At 39.1% G+C, this 17,900-nt stretch overlaps 1 protein-coding gene across 1 annotated transcript; it reads right to left on the bottom strand.

The window, feature by feature from the left end:
• Positions 1 to 529: 529 nt before the first annotated feature.
• On the bottom strand, positions 530 to 1,114 carry LOC132639552 (secreted RxLR effector protein 161-like). Its single transcript, XM_060355991.1, has one exon. The coding sequence runs from the start codon at positions 1,112 to 1,114 to the stop codon at positions 530 to 532; it is 585 nt and encodes a 194-aa protein (XP_060211974.1).
• Positions 1,115 to 17,900: the final 16,786 nt, after the last annotated feature.

Raw genomic sequence — 17,900 nt, 5'->3', positions numbered from 1 at the left:
ACAGTCGAGATGAGAAATAGGACGCTTACCAAGTTGTTTCCAGAAAAGGAATACAAACTATCAGAGAGTTCATGGTCGGAGATAGTGTGTTCAGAGTTATCAGAGTCAATGTGAATAGGATCCATCTTGCGAGTAGTTTTGTTCTTTCTATGAGAGCTTTTACGAATAGGATATAAGGGATTTTTGGTGGATTTTAGCCATGGATGAGAGAAGAGAGAAAGGGTAAAATAGTGGAGAGAAGGTGAAGAGGGGAGATGAAGTGGAAAAGTAAATAGTGGGTTATGGAAAGTTCAAACGTTGTATAGGGAAAGGGAAAAGGCCTGACGTGTGACAGGAAAAGGCTGCAGTGTAATTATGATGCATAGGGAGTTGGTAAAAGAAGGAAAAGAATAGGCGGACAGATATATAAGGGGTACTAGGATCCTATAGGCTAATAAAGGCAAGTAAGTAAAGAAAAAGATTTTGACAGACAAGTACATTACACATATAAGGAAAAAAAATACGGAGGCACACGAGTATAATATTCTATTTAATTAGGCATAATGGGATTACAAAATCTTTCTTCAAGCAAGGTAGTAAATATATCAGCAAGTTCAAAATCAGTATTAACAAAGGATATTTCTATATCACCCTTAATGACATGATATCTAATAAAATGATGTTTAATGTCTATGTATTTAGCTTTAGAATGACGCAAAAGATTTTTAGACAAACATATAGCACTCGAATTATCACAGAAAATTTTAGCAGGTTTAAATAACATATCATAATCACAAAGCCAATGAGACATCCAAATTAATTGAGCACAACATTGTCTAATGGCAATATATTCAGCTTCAGTGATTGACAAGAAAACAGATCCTTGTTTTTTGCTATTCCATGAGATCAATGATTTTCCCAAAAGCTGACAAGTATCACTAGTACTTTTTCTATCATCCTTATCACCTGCAAAATCAGCATCTGATAACCCTTTAAGAGTAAAATTGTTAGTACTTGGATACCATAGACCATGATTAGTTGTACCAACAAGATATCGAATAATTCTTTTAACAGTTGTAAAATGAGATTCTTTTTGAGCTGATTGAAACCTTGCACGCCTGCAGACACTAAACATGATATCTGGTCGACTGGCAGTTAGAGAGTAGAGATCCAATCATACCTCGATACGTAGTTTCATCAACAAGTTTTCCTTCTTCATCTTTCTCAATATGTGAAGTAGTACTCATTGGTGTCCCCAATGCCTTAGCATTTTCCATTACGAACTTTTGAATAAGTTCTTTGGTGTACTTGGTTTGGAAGATGAAGATTCTTTCATTACATTTCATGATTTGTAGCCCCAAGAAGAAGGTTAATTCGCCCATCATGCTCATTCCGAATTCACTTTGCATAAGATCAGAGAATTCCTTGCACAAGGATGGATTAGAACTTTCAAAATAATATCAACATAAATTTGAATGATGAGATTTCCTGAAGAGGATCTTTTAATAAAAAGAGTATTATCCATTTTTCCTCTAGAAAACCCATGATCAACTAAAAAGAAACTCAAACGATCATACCAAGCTCTAGGAGCTTGTTTAAGACCATTTATATCTTTATTTAGCTTGAAAACATGATACGAGAATTTTGAATTTTCAAACCTAGTGGCTGCTTGACATAAACTTCTTCTTCAATAAAACCATTTAGAAAGACACTTTTTAGGTCCATTTGAAAAAAATTAAACCTTTTAAAAGAAGCATATGTCTATAAAATATGAATTGACTGCAACCGTACTACAAGAGTAAATGTTTCTTCATATTCGACTCCTTCTTGTTGTGAGTAGCCTTGAGCTACTAGTCTATCTTTATTTCGCACTACTTCTCCTGCTTCATTTAGCTTGTTTCGAAAAATAGATTTTGCTCCACCGATTAAAACATCTTCAAGTTTAGGAACCAATTTCCACACTTTGTTTTTCTCAAATTGGTCCAGTTCTTCTTGCATAGCTTTGACCCAGTGATCATCTTTTAAGGCTTCATCAACCTTTTTGGGTTCTAGTTGAGAAATGAGGGCAAGATTTGTATTATTTTTACTAGATGTCTTGGTTCTCATTCCTTCATTTATGTCTCCAATGACAAACTTCCTGCGATAATCAGGTTCAGTTTTCCATTCATTTGGAACAGGTTCAATAGTCACACTGGTTGATTTCTCATATGCAGTAGTTGACTTTGAGTTGCTGCCTTTTTCAATGGAAGGGGTGGCAATAGTAATTTGCTTTTCTTCATCATCTGCAATTTTACCTTTCTTGACCAAACAAGTAGTATCATCAAATATTACATGAATAGATACTTTAATTGACAATGTACATTTATTTAAAACTCTATAATATCTACTAGTGTTTGAGTATCCAAGAAAAATACCTTCATCACTTCGAGGATCACTTACCAATGTTGTTTTTTCCATTATTGTGAACAAAGTATTTACATCCAAATGGATGAAAGTAACTAATATTTCTTACCATTCCATAGTTCATATGGAGTCTTCTTCAGGATAGGCCTGATTAGACACCTATTTAAAAAATGAGAAGTTGTACTTACAACTTCTGTGCAAAAGTGATGTGGTAGATCATGTTCTATAATCACAGTTCTAGTCATGTCTTGCAGAGTTCTATTTTTCTGTTCTACGACACTATTTTACTGAGGAGACCTTGGTGAAGATAAATTATGAGTAAACCTTGTTCATTGCAGAATTCCTCAAAGGCTTTGTTTTCAAATTCTCCTTCATGATCACTTCTAATAGAAGTAATTTAGTATCCTTTTTCACGCTGTACTTTCTCACAAAAAAACTTAAAATTCTTTAAGGTATCCTCCTTATGAGAGAGAAATTAGCCAAAATAATAAAGGCATACCTATTTCCTCCAATACAGTCACGACCCAACTCATGGATCGTGAGGGAACCTACACTAACCCCTTTGGTGGGCGAACCCTTCCCTTAAACTGTGTCATTTTAGTTAACATTCACCAATGCGGAAGTAAACAGATTTATACTAACAGTGTTAATATATATAAATACGATCGGTGTTGAAGTACTAATACCTGATCACTCCAAAAATCTTGTCTCAAACTAGAACAAGAGCCGCTAATAATAAATACATAGTCTGATAGAATATACAAATCTAAAAAGTAGAAATACTGTCTCAAGAGTACGAAGAAAGACAGGTATGTAAAAGAAGTGTCCCTGGGCTGTAGATCTGGCTAATAGCTCCCCCTGGAAATCTCTATTAAGAAGCTTTGAATCACTCACAAGGACGGGAATTGGAATCAACGACGAACTCTGCACTCAAAGAAAAGTGCAGCAAGAGTAGTATGAGTACAAACACACATACTCGTAGGTATCATAGGCCGACAACGATTAGTTCACACATATAAATAGACAAAAATTAACAAGTAGAGCAGATATGCAATCAAACACATATACAAATAAATATTCAAGAGAGTCTCATAGTAATGATAGTCATAATGGATCTCAATAACTCAAGTTATAAGCCAAGGTGGAGTCTCTAATCCACAAGTCTGTCAAGTCGTTAAGTAAGTCGTCACAACAAGCAACAACCCAATAAATCATCATCCAAGAACCAATGATTAATATGCCATGCAATGATGTGGAATGAAGTGTAATGATATACAATGCAATGCCCCCAGGCCTTTTCTCCATACCATACACACATGCTAAGGACAATGTCTCATAACCATGACCTATGGGGGACCCGCAAAGTCCATGTTGTTACACCTCGAAAATTTCCCCGTGAACATACAATGAATAGACTAACGAAGAATACGAGTATATGATGTTTTAATCAGAAGGGAATGACGTTTGACGACCCTAAGTAAGATTTCAAAGGCAATGGGATTAAGAGATAGGTTATGCTCCACAATGACTAATTATAGGTTCTGAAGACGTGAAAGTTGCAGATTTGCACTTTGGCCCAGTCGATCGTAAAATGAAATACGGACCGTAAAGTGGTATACGGCCCGTAAACTACCATGTCGTATTTCAACTTACAAAACTTCAACTTTCTGCCACAGACTTGAATGGTTAAAAACGACTTGAAATACGGATCGCAAACTGAAATACGGCCCGTAAACTGAGTCGTAAACCACCATGTCCTCAGCCTACCTTTCTGGTTCTGTTATGCTTAAATACGCCCGCAGAATACGGACCGTAAACTGGAATACGGATCGTAAACTGGGTTTACGACCACAGTGCACTTCAACTACTGTTCATTTCGGATCAGATTTTAAGTCATTAAAAAGGAGACCCAAGCTCATTAATTCATTTCATTTCCACGATACTTCTCTCTAGAAATCTCTAGGATATTCCCCACTCTTCATCTACAAGAAAACAAAGGAAATCAAAGATCAATATCAAGAATCAAAGTGAATCAAGTGTATGAAACTCATCAAAGTTCATCCAAGTTAAGATATTTCAAGAGAAGCAAACTAGGGTTTTGGTGCAAGAAGAGTAATACCACTCAAGGCTTGTTCCTACAACATCTAAGGTAAGTTTTATGGCATTTACATTTTATTTAGGGTATGGAAGAGTTGAAACACTTAAATTATAGAAGGATGTAAGAAATGGGTCATGAAAGTGTGAATAGTAGCATTGTTGAGTAAAGGTTTGAATTGAGCCATGATCATTGATAATATGTGATTATAAAAATGTTATGAATGACATTTAGAACATGGAATAAGTATCCTATGTGAGAAAATGCAACAATGAACCATGGCCATGATTATGGAGAAATTGAAGACAAATTGTGAAATACGGATATTGTAAATGAATGATGGGTGTTTTCTATCATATTGAGAACATTGTTATGAACGCTTGAGAGTTGATATAGAATATGGGAAGAGTTGCACAAACGAAAGGAAATGTTGTCCAATTTTCTCTAGCGTTAGTAAGCTGTTTTTATAATCGTTAGCTAATGTCGATACAAATTCTCTTGAAGGTAGAACGTACGCACTAAAAGAGAACAAGCAAGCGATAGATTAGTAAACGATAAAGGTATGTGAGGCTAGTACTTTCTTTCTAATGGCATGAATCCTATAGCATGACTCTCTTTCCTCTTCATGAGTTCCTATATTCCAGAAAGCTAAAAACCTATGTCTATGAATAGCTATATAAGATAAGAGACATGTTATGAGCCTTATAATGATGGTGATGAGTTAAAGTATAAAGATTCTAAAATGTATGATATGATGATACTATAATGATAATGATGTGATTTATTGCTCACACTCACCTTATATGCTAGTTCCTTCAAGGTGAGGCAGAATGTCAAAGAATGCTCCATAATGAAATCGGGGGATCACGACCTTACGTTACCCCGATAGAGTATAGTTGTCCTTGAGCCTTATACATGTACTATGATGAGCATATTATAATGATGATATACACTGCGCCTATATGGCCGGGTAGTCACCACTAAGGCGGGCAGGCTAATGTTATGATTATCACACCGTACCTATATGGACGGGCAACTTATACATTTATGCATACATGACATGATGATGATTATGAGTAAGCCAACATGCATTATTTCCTTTGTACTTGACAGTCAGATACATATGTTCCATATTGATATTTCTTTTATATCATTGTTTATGCCTCTCATACTCAGTACAATGTTCGTACAGACGTCCTGTTATATCCCATATTTTTGAACCTCGGAGCATCTGCTGGGGTGGGGCCCACATACCGAGATTTTTTTTGGAACATCTGAAAAGTCATATGAATCACATATGTAAAGTTAAACACAACTCATGAAGTACCTTTGGACCAAATCAAAGTGGAAACCCTCCAAACGAATATTTTTAAGAAAACATTTTCGGGTGACCTAACTTTGGGGGGCAAAAACTGTATTGTAAGTTTGGAATTTCGAAAATACCTTGAAATAGAAGTTGTAGATAATTGAATTAGCTTTCAATCCATAGGTCGTGGGTTCCCAGGTGACGACGGTACAAGGAGTTATGAACGTTTTAAGGTCGAAAGGTCAGTGGGTTAGCCCCAACTCGGGACCAACCGAGTTGGCCCAAAAAAAAAAAAAAATTTAGGCCCAATGTTTAAGGGGTGGCCGGCCAAGTGAGGCCCAACCCATGGCTTTAATGAATATTTCCATGTGCTAATTAATTATAAAGGGATCACTATCCCTTAGAAGGTTCAAGAGACTTAGAAGAGAAAGAAGAGCAAAACAAGAGCAAAAAAAAGAAGGCATTTCGGGTTTGGTGTGGAAAATTCACCACCAAAAATCTTGTGTTAAAAATTTGTATTTTGTGGTTTCCTTACTAAGTTGAGTCCCCTCTTCAACTTGGTGTAGTTGGTTTGGAGAAAGGAGGCCTTGGTTCACCAAAGTGATCACAAATTCAAGTAAAGAAGACTAGAGGAAAAGGTAAGAATTTATCCTTTATTCTTGTGTTATGGAGTTTTGTTTGGGTTGTAGTATATAGAAATGTGTTGATTGTATGGAGAAATGGAAGTTTGCAAAGTGGGTGTGTGGTACATATGTGTAGCCATGTGTATTTGTATATTGTATAGCCAAAAATGTATAGAATTCATGTTGTAATGCTTGATATGTGAATGAAGTTAGAATGATATAAGTTTGTATTGAATTGGAATGTAGAAACTTATGTCGTTTTAGTATGGTTTTTCCGACATTAAGGAAATGAAGTTGTTTGGTTGTTAGTTGTGATGACCATTGATGAATTTGGAAGTTGGAAACTTGTTATGAAGTTGTATGCCAAAGATTTGATGTTTTGCATAAGTTATGATTTTGGCGGAAGATTGTATATCATGTATATCGAGTGTATATCTTAAGGAAAACGATATGAAATGTTTCTAGAACTATATGGTCATGATCATGATGGTTGTTGAATATGAAATTATTGATCTTAGTTGAAAGTTGGGTTGAATTGAAGATTATGTCAACTTGTGAGAAAAATGACTAGTTGAAGGATATTTGTGTTTTTAATGTTCATTGTTGATATTGTTGTTGTCGTTTGGGTTGTTGTTGATGATTTATAGCCGAGTTGAATTCTCGGGGTGTCATATGTATAGGGGAAGTGCTGCCGAAATTTCGGTAGCCAAATATGCTTAAAGTTGAAATAATGGCATTAATAATTCACAATTGGTAAACTTGACCAATTGCAGTTTTTCGACGAAACGGGAAGTGAGTTTGGAAAGGCTTAAGGAGCGCGAAAGGTATGTAAAGCAACCCCAATTCTTCCCTTGGCATGCCCCTAGTGTGTTAGGGTCGGATCCGGGCCTCGAAGGACCTCTTGGCCCTCGAAATCCGCAAGACAAAATTTCAGTTTTTCCTTCAGTAGAATTGAACCATTTTGATACGCTTTTTCTGAAATTATGCAATTTTGCTCTAAATTATTCAGAAAGTCATAGAATGTTTGTATAACCTTTTTAGGTGATACTATATGCTTAGAGGGCACAATTTGAGCCCGCCGCCTTGTTTGTCCCAAGGCGGGCCTGCTATTTACGGTTTTGCCCCTAATGTGTTAAAGCTTCCTTTTTTAAGCGATTTTTGAAAGAAATGTTTTAATTACCCTACTAATCGCTTAACGAATATTATTTTAAATATTCTGTTAAATATTATAAATTATTTTGACACTCGGAATGACTTCGGGAAAGTTATACTTCTGTAATTTATTATGATATCCGAAATACATTTATTATGATTCCGTCCGACCCCATTGGATTTGTTTGTCTTTGATACGCTTCATCGAGTCTTTGCAAACATTTATTATATTTTTAAATTGCATTAGTCTCTCACTACTCTATTCGTGGATGTCCCAATGTTTCCCACACTGAGCCCGGGCCAGGATATGTTGTCAAGCGTAATTCTCTGCATTGTTCGCCGCGTCCCGATGTGAGGGGGCAGGTATACGCGTACATGGGTCTGTGGAGTATGATGTGCCATGTCCGCCTATTCTGATCTGATCTGTATGGCCATTTTGATATGACATTATATGATACGGGGCCACGCCCCTTTTTCTGATTCCTCTGTATAGTGGCACCAGCGTCGGGAGGGTGGCCACATTCTGTCTGCCGAGTCCCGTGTCAGGGACCGGATATGATATGATATGACATATGTTTCTGTACGCATTCTGTCTGTTTTGGAAATATGCATTTGACACTCTAGATTCTGTACTCATTTTCTGTAACCATTATGATTTGACTTCTGTGATTCCGCTTTACATATTCAGTACATATTTCGTACTGACCCCCTTTCTTCGGGGGCTGCGTTTTCATGCCGCGCAGGTACTGACGACAGGTTCGCTGATCCACACGTTTAGGATCCTATTTCTGCTATTTGGGGCGCTCTCTTCTACAGAGCCCATCTTTTGGTACAGTCTGTCACTGCTATCTGGATATGTACTTTGTTCAGGGTATGACGGGGCCCTGTCCCGTCTTATGATTATGATATGTTCTGTAGAGGTCTGTGGATACATTTGTGTGGGTTCTGTACATATGTTTGGGATATTCTGTTCTGTGATGGCCTTATCGGCCTATGTGTGCCAAGTCTGCTTTTCTGCTAAATTCTGTAGCGACCACTAATATTATTATTATATTATTATTCTGTTAATATGCTAATTTGGGGTATCGGGTACGTATAGGTGCCCAGCTCGGGCACTGGTCGCGGCCCACAGGGTTGGGTCGTGACACGTCCGTTTTCTTTGGACGCTGTGTTCATGCCCACAGGTAGACAGGGAGGTGAGCTTGACCCAGATTCGTAGTAATTGTCAGCCGATTGAAAGCACTCATTTGTTCCGGAGGTGCTTGATTATTCGTTTGTGCATATTCATGTATATGTATTTTGGGCATGACGGGGTCTTGTCCCGTTTTCATGTTAGCACTCCAGTAGAGGCTCGTAGATACGCAGTGTGGGTTAGATGGTCTCACGAGATTGTTACTATGTATATATATATATATTATTTTGATGACCGAGAGGCTTATGCATATAAAATTATTTTATGTTCTCAAATGAGAAGATGATTTTCTTATGTCTTGAGTATAAATTGATAACAGAGCATTAAATGAGTAAGATGAGTAGTAGAACGAGTGGTGCTCAGCAGCTAGCCCCGGGTACCCGTCACGTCCCCTAGCTGGGTCCTGACAAAAGTGGTATCAGAGTGGTTCAGTCCTAGGAAGTGTCTACGAGCCGTGTCTAGTAGAGTCTTATTTATGGTGTGTTGCACGCCACATCAATAAACAAGAGGCTACAGGGCATTTAGAAAAAATGACCATCTTTCTTCTTATGAGATAGTGCGATAGAGCAATGTATAAGATTTTATCCTCCCTAATAGTGTGTTGTGATTTTAGAATGCCGCCAAAGGGAAAGGTTATAGCCGCCCAGAAGGGCAAGACTACGACAAAGAGGCGGGTGGAAAGAGAGCCTCCGATGAATGTAGAAGAGGGCGAGTCACATAATGAGGCCCTATCTAATACTTCCTCCACCCTGCCTAATGTGGAAGAGCAAGGAGGAGCTCCATCTCCAATGCCCCCACCGGTTGCTTCGGGTCAACAAATGACCGAGGCCATACATCTATTGACACAGTTGGTTGCCGCTCAGGCACATCGGAAAAATGCGGGCCCAAGTGATCGATCGGCCAGTACCAGAGCCTGTGATTTTATGAGTCTAAATCCTCCGGAATTTTTTGGGTCAAAGCCGGATGAAAACCTGCAAGGTTTCATTGACGAGATGTTGAGAACGTTGAGGATTGTCCATGCCTCCGAAACTGAATCCGTGGAGTTGGCATCTTAAAGACTCCGGGACGTGGCAGTCTTATGGTATAATAACTGGGTATTATCGAGAGGATAAAATGCGCCTCCTCCGGTTTGGCAAGAATTCGTTGATGCTTTTATTCATCACTATTTGCCACCCGAGGTCCGCCGAGCTAGAGCGGATAGATTCCTAAATTTGAGGCAAGGAAATATGAGTGCCCGGGAATATAGTCTTCAATTTAATTCATTGGCTAGGTATGCCCCGACTATGGTGGCCGACATGGGAGACCGGGTACATAGATTCGTGAGTGGCTTAGGGCCACATTTATTCAAAGATTGCTTGACAGCTTCGCTATAAGATGGGATGGATATTTCCCGAATACAGGCTCATGCACAGAATTTAGAGGGGCGACAACAACCACAAAGAAGTGATCGTGATAGTGATAGAAGGCAAGGTAAGAGGGTCATATCTATGGGAACAAGCAGTGATTACAGAGGGGGATCAAGACAGACATATTCTAGGTACTCAGGCCAGTTGGTGACTAGTGCACCTCCTCGATTCGTAGGTAGGAGATTTGATAGCTCCTTCCGTCTAGGACAGGGCCAGAGTTCGAGGGCCTCAGATTCCCAGTTCAGGGAAGATTATAGTCTGAGGAGACCCCCCGTACCGCGATGCAGCCAGTGCGGTAGATTACATTCCAGACAGTGTCGCCAGGGTTCGGATACTTGTTATACTTGTGGCCAAGTTGGGCACATGATGAGAGATTGCCCGTCGATGAGCGGTAGAGTTGGGGTTCAGCCTACAGGTTCAGCAGCTGGTTCTTCCTTAGTGCGCCCGGTGGGGCAGACTCCCTAGATGTCAGCAGGCTGAGGTAGAGGCAGAGAGGCAGCATCTATTTCAAGTGCCACTCAGCCTCGTGTATATGCTTTAGCCGGACGGCAGGATCTTGAGTCCTCCCCGGATGTGGTTACAGGTACATTGTCTATATTTTCCCGTGATGTATATGCCTTAATAGATCCGGGTTTTACTCTTTCCTATATTACCCCGTACGTTGCTGGTTGTATTGGGGTGAAACCTGAGCCAATAAAACCTTTTGAGGTATCTACTCCGATTGGTGATCCTGTGATAGCTAGACAACTATATAAAAATTATGTAATTGCGATATGTGATCGCCAGACCAAAGCTGATTTGATTGAATTGGAAATGTTAGAATTCGATGTGATTATGGGTATGGGCTGATTGGCCTCATGCTATGCTAATGTTGATTGCCGGATGAAAGTAGTTCAATTTCAATTTCCGGGAGAACCTGTAACACCCCGTACCTTTAACGAAAGCTTTGACCATGATCCTAGACTTAGATAATCAGATAAAGAATGTGGGAATTGGAATTTCCATGTTCAGTTGTGAGATGGTGGTTTACGCCCATGAACAGTGGCCATATTTCAGTTTACGGGCCGTAAACCAAGTCGTGAACTGGTACTAAGGATTGCTGAGCATTCTGGAATTTGACAGTTGGATGTTATATGGTTAAATACGGACCATATTTCAGTTTATGGCCCGTATTTCAAAATTTATTCGGAATTTGGGAAAACTTCCTTGATGAAAGTTGTAGATCTTTGAAATACGTTTCCAACGGTATGTTATGGGGGTCAAACGGACATCTGTGCAAAGGGTTATGGCTATTTTATTGAAAAGAAGCAGTGCAGTCCATATTGCAAAATACGGACCGTATTTCAGTTTACGACCAATACCTTTCCAACGGTATATTATGGGGATCAAACGGACATCTGTGCAAAGAGTTATGGCTATTTTACTGAAGAGAAGCAGTGCAGTCCGTATTGCAAAATACGGACCGTATTTCAGTTTACGGACCCGTAAACTGAAATACGGCCAGTATTTTGCTGGACGTAAAGTGCAATTTTCCAGAACACTATATATTCATCCATATCAGTTCAAGTCATTATTTTTCATTCCTTCAAACCCTAGAACGACCTCCTACTCTCTTCCATCATCAAGAACATCAAGGTAAGCCCACTCTAATTATTCCAACTCAATTCTAACATATATCCTTGTAATCTAAACAAGAAATCATCATTCCTAATCTAGGGTTTTCAAGAAAACCCATCTCAAGGTTCAAGAATTCAAGATTTTGTAAATCTTCTTCAAAGCTCAAGTCTTTAATTCAAGTTTTGGAGCAATTAAGGTATGTAGAACTTCCATCCACATGTGGAAATCTCTATTTTCTTCCCCATGCTCTGTTTCTTCATATCCATGAAGTTCAAATCCTAGGGCATTAAACCCAACATATTGGTAGCCCGTATTTATGTATGTATGTACATAAATCTTGTATCTGTATTCGTTATTGTATTCCTAATCTTCAGTTAAGGTTATTAGAAACCTCAGCTTAATCCATGAATCATGAATTCTTCCTCATGTGTTCTCATTATGTTTATATGAAACTTTATGATTTTATCTAGCAAGTTACAAGCATGTTTTCAAGTCAATTACATATATTATTACGAACTATTCTTATTACTCATGAATCAAGAACATGTTTGCAAGACTATGACAAGTTATCTTATGAAACTATTTTACAAGATATTTCATGAAACCATGTTTACAAGTTATTTCATGAAACCATGTTTACAAGTTATTTCGTGAGATCATGATTACAAGACAAGTACAAGTTAATTCACGAAAATCATGGGCTTCTTAGCCAACTATATCATGTTCATATTTTTGGGAATTGCTTAGTTAACCGAGAAGGCTCAGATAGCCTGAAACTACGTTGCCACCATAGGATAAGGGTTGTCAGCAAGGAGGCAACACCTTAATTATGCAGTTTGGATCCTTACATGCTTATTATTACTTAAATCTCATATCCCTGGCAAGGTTGTGGGTGTTCTGCTGGTAGGACGCAAGTACCAGACCATGTTGTCGGTTATACAATAGCATTCCCCATGTTACAAGTAGTTTTTACATACATGTATTTCAATTGATTTATTTCTTTTAGACTTTACTCAAGTTTCATGCTCACGTCCAAGTTACATTCAGTTTCAGTCCATGTCCTATACCTATGTTGTGCCATGTTCTTCATTTCAGTAGGTTTTACATACTAGTACTATTCACGATGTACTAACGTCCCTTTTGCCCGGGGCCTGCACTTCACGGTGCAGATACCGGTTTTCAGGAGCATACACCTGCGCAGTAGGATCACTTCAGTTATCAGCTTATTGGTGAGCCCTACTTCTCTCGGGGTTCAACATGGAGTCTTCATTAGTATTCAGTTTATGGTAGTCCAGGGCCATGTCCTGGTAGTTAGTATTCAGACATGTTTTAGAGGTTTCATAGACACACGTTAGTTCACAGAGTCAGTTGCGCATTCATATTTGCAGACTATTATGTTTTCATGATATTTCGTGCTATGAGATAATTTCAAGACTTTATTCCGCAAACTACATTTTCATGACTCATTTAAATTGCATCATATATAGAGTATATTGTTTTGATGCCCATGTTGACAAGCAAGCCATGTGGTTCGCTCGGTCACATGCAGTATGGCACAGAGTGCCGTGTTTCGCCCAGGCCATGGTTCGGGGCGTGACAGAACCCTTGCTTGAATGGAAGGGTAATACAGCGTCTCCAAGAGGTAGGTTTATTTTCTACCTTAAGGCAAGGAAGATGATAGCCAAGGGCTATATTTATCATCTAGTTCGAGTTCATGACACCGAGGCAAATTCGCCAATTTTCCAATCAGTTTTGGTAGTGAATGAATTCCCAGATGTATTTCCTGATGAGCTTCCAGGTCTTCCTCCAGAAAGAGAAATTGATTTTGCTATTGATGTGTAGCCGGACACCAAGCTTATTTCTATTCCGCCATATCGAATGGCTCCGCAGAACTGAAAGAGTTAAGGCGCAGTTGAAAGATTTGCTCGAAAAGGGGTTTATTAGGCCCAGTTCATCACCGTGGGGAGCACCAGTCTTATTCGTGAGGAAGAAAGACGGATCTCTACGAATGTGTATCGACTATAGGCAATTGAACAAAGTGACGGTAAAGAACAAATATCCTCTCCCAAGGATAGATGATTTGTTTGATTAACTACAGGGTGCCAAGTGGTTTTCTAAGATAGACTTGAGGTCAGGTTATCATCAAGTGAGAGTTAGAGAAGCGGATATTCCCAAAACAGCCTTTAGAACGAGATATGACCACTATGAATTCCGGGTGATGTCGTTTGGATTAACTAATGCTCCGGCCGTGTTTATGAATTTGATGAATAATGTATTCAGGCCACTCTTCGATTTATTCATGATAGTATTCATCGATGATATCTTGGTATACTCTCGCACAGAATCAGAACATGCAGATCATTTGCGAATTGTTCTTGGCATCCTTCGAGCCCGAGAATGGTATGCAAAGTTTTCAAAGTGCGAGTTTTGGCTGAATTCTGTAACATTTCTGGGCCATGTTATTTCAGATGATGGCATTCGAGTCGACACTCAGAAAATTAAAGCCGTAAAGACTTGGCCAAGGCCTACGACGCCTACAGAAGTTCGTAGTTTTCTGGTGTTGGCGGGTTATTATAGAAGGTTCGTAGAGGGCTTCTCATCTATTTCAGCCCCATTGACGAAGCTAACCCAGAAGTCAGCTAAATTTCAATGGAATGATGTTTGTGAGCACAGCTTCCAAGAGTTGAAAGACAGATTGACCTCAGCTCCGGTCTTAACACTTCCAGAAGGGTCAGATGGCTATGTTGTGTATTGTGACGCTTCCGGTGTTGGATTAGGGTATGTATTAATGCAGCACGATAGAGTTATTGCGTATGCTTCCAGAAAATTGCGGAAACATGAAAAGAACCATCCAACTCATGACCTAGAATTGGCTGCGGTTATTCATGCCATAAAAATGTGGAGACATTACTTGTATGGTGTGCATGTTGACAATTACACCGATCACAAGAGTCTTCAATATATTTTCAAGCAATAGGAGTTGAACCTGCGGCAAAGGCGGTGGTTAGAATTGCTGAAAGATTATGATGTTAGCATTTTATACCACCCGGGAAAAGTGAATGTAGTAGCTGATGCGCTTATCCACTGATCAATGGGCAGTATATGTGAGGTTCCTCCGGAAAAGAAAGAGATAGTTCACGAGCTCCATCAACTAGCTAATATTGGAGTACATGTAATTGATTCGGGTAATGCAGGGATTAGTATTAATGATCCCACAGTCTCATCCTTGAACATGGAAGTGAAAGAGCACCAGTATGAGGATCCTAAACTGTGCCATTACAGAGACATATCTCATGGAAAATAGAAGTCTCCATTTGAAGTTTCTATGGATGGAATTCTTAAATACCGAAGCAGGCTATATGTGCCGAATGTGGCAGAATTACGCCGACGAATTCTAGAAGAAGCCCATTGTTCTCGGTATTCTATTCACCCAGGTGCAACCAAAATGTATCATGATCTCAAGATGATGTATTGATGGGATGGCATGAAGAGAGAAATAGCGGAATTTGTAGCACAGTGTCCAAATTGCCAACAGGTAAAGATTGAACATCAAAAGCCAGGAGGCTTATTGCAAGCAATGGAAATCCCTACTTGGAAATGGGAAGTGATCAACATGGATTTTATTGTGGGGTTACCTCGTTCCCATGGCAAGTATGATTCTATATGGGTAATCGTGGATAGATTGATGAAAACAGCCCATTTTCTTCCAGTTAGAACCACGTACTCAGCAGAAGACTATGCGAGGTTATATCTCAAAGAAATTGTGCGACTTCATGGTATTCCATTGTCTATTATCACAAATAGAGGAGCACAGTTTACAGCCAAGTTCTGGAAGTCCTTCCAAGAAGGTCTAGGCACTCAAGTGAAGCTTAGCATGGCATTTTATCCGCATATTGATGGACAAGCCGAGCGTACTATTCAGACCTTGGAAGATATGCTACGAGCATGTGTGCTGGATTTCGGTGGTAGTTGGGACGACTATTTGCCGCTAACCGAATTCGTATACAACAATAGCTATCATTCCAGTATTCAAATGGCTCCATATGAAGCTTTATATGGGAGGAAATGTAGATCCCCAATCGGATGGTTTGAAATAGGAGAAGCACAGCTAGTAGGCCCCGAATTGATTCAGCAAGCGGTGGAAAAAGGTAAGGTGATGCGAGATCGATTGTTGACAGCCCAAAGTCGCCAAAAGTCTTATGCGGGCAATCGTCGACGAGACTTGGAATTCCAGGATGATGATTGAGTATTTTTGAAAGTGTCGCCAATGAAAGGGGTGATGAGATTTGGCAAGAGAGGGAAGTTAAGTCCTAGATATATTGGACCCTATAAAATTATCCGCAAGGTGGGTCATGTCGCCTATGAATTGGACTTGCCTTTGGAGCTCCAACTAGTCCATCCAATCTTCCATGTTTCAATGCTCCGCAAGTGTGTTGGAGATCCCACAAATATTGGCCCGATAGATGACGTGCAAGTAACAGAAAGCTAACATATGAAGAAGTGCCTATTGCTATTCTAGACAGGTAAGTGCGAAGACTTTGAAATAAAGAGGTAGCTTCAGTTAAAATCTTGTGGCAAGACAATAACCGGGAAGAAATGACTTGGGAGGCGGAAGAGAATATAAAATCCACGTACCCTCATTTATTTCAACCCCCAGGAGAGATTCAAGATGAAACGCCAACGATATAAGGTATATATGCTTACTTTTCATTCTTTTGGTCGTGTGTGGCCATAGATATGTTGATATTATGATGTATCCCTATGAGGCAATGATATTATGGGTTGATATGACAGGATGGTAGTGCCATATTACAGGGGAAACTCTGGCGAAATTTTTCTAGAATCCTCGATGACATAACATTCGAGGACGAATGTTCCAAAAGGGGGGAAGAATGTTACACCTGGGAAATTTTCCCGTGATCGTACAATGAATAGACTAACGAAGAATACGAGTATACGATGTTTTAATCAGAAGGGAATGACGTTTGACGACCCTAAGTAAGATTTCAAAGGCAATGGGAATAAGAGATAGGTTATGCTCCACAATGACTAATTATTGGTTCTGAAGACGTGAAAGTTGCAGATTTGCACTTTGGCCCAGTTGATCGTAAAATGAAATACGGACCGTAAAGTGGTATACGGCCCGTAAACTACCATGTCGTATTTCAACTTACAAAACTTCAACTTTCTGCCACAGACTTGAATGGTTAAAAACGACTTGAAATACGGATCGCAAACTGAAATACGGCCCGTAAACTGAGTCGTAAACCACCATGTCCTCAGCCTACCTTTCTGGTTCTGTTATGCTTAAATACGCCCGCAGAATACGGACCGTAAACTGGAATACGGATCGTAAACTGGGTTTACGACCACAGTGCACTTCAACTACTGTTCATTTCGGATCAGATTTTAAGTCATTAAAAAGGAGACCCAAGCTCATTAATTCATTTCATTTCCACGATACTTCTCTCTAGAAATCTCTAGGATATTCCCCACTATTCATCTACAAGAAAACAAAGGAAATCAAAGATCAATATCAAGAATCAAAGTGAATCAAGTGTATGAAACTCATCAAAGTTCATCCAAGTTAAGAAATTTCAAGAGAAGCAAACTAGGGTTTTGGTGCAAGAAGAGTAATACCACTCAAGGCTTGTTCCTACAACATCTAAGGTACGTTTTATGGCATTTACATTTTATTTAGGGTATGGAAGAGTTGAAACACTTTAATTATAGAAGGATGTAAGAAATGGGTCATGAAAGTGTGAATAGTAGCATTGTTGAGTAAAGGTTTGAATTGAGCCATGATCATTGATAATATGTGATTATAAAAATGTTATGAATGACATTTAGAACATGGAATAAGTATCCTATGTGAGAAAATGCAACAATGAACCATGGCCATGATTATGGAGAAATTGAAGACAAATTGTGAAATACGGATATTGTAAATGAATGATGGGTGTTGTCTATCATATTGAGAACATTGTTATGAACGCTTGAGAGTTGATATAGAATATGGGAAGAGTTGCACAAACGAAAGGAAATGTTGTCCAATTTTCTCTAGCGTTAGTAAGCTGTTTTTATAATCGCTAGCTAATGTCGATACAAATTCTCTTGAAGGTAGAAC

Source organism: Lycium barbarum, chromosome 5 (genome assembly GCF_019175385.1).
Source record: "Lycium barbarum isolate Lr01 chromosome 5, ASM1917538v2, whole genome shotgun sequence".
Classification (NCBI taxonomy): domain Eukaryota; kingdom Viridiplantae; phylum Streptophyta; class Magnoliopsida; order Solanales; family Solanaceae; genus Lycium; species Lycium barbarum.
The sequence above is the reverse complement of the archived record's forward strand: the minus strand, read 5'-3'. Positions and strand labels throughout refer to the sequence as shown.

Bases quoted from the DNA above. Each gene is read 5' to 3' on its own strand.
- LOC132639552 (XM_060355991.1), bottom strand. From the start codon at position 1,114: ATGTTTAGTGTCTGCAGGCGTGCAAGGTTTCAATCAGCTCAAAAAGAA.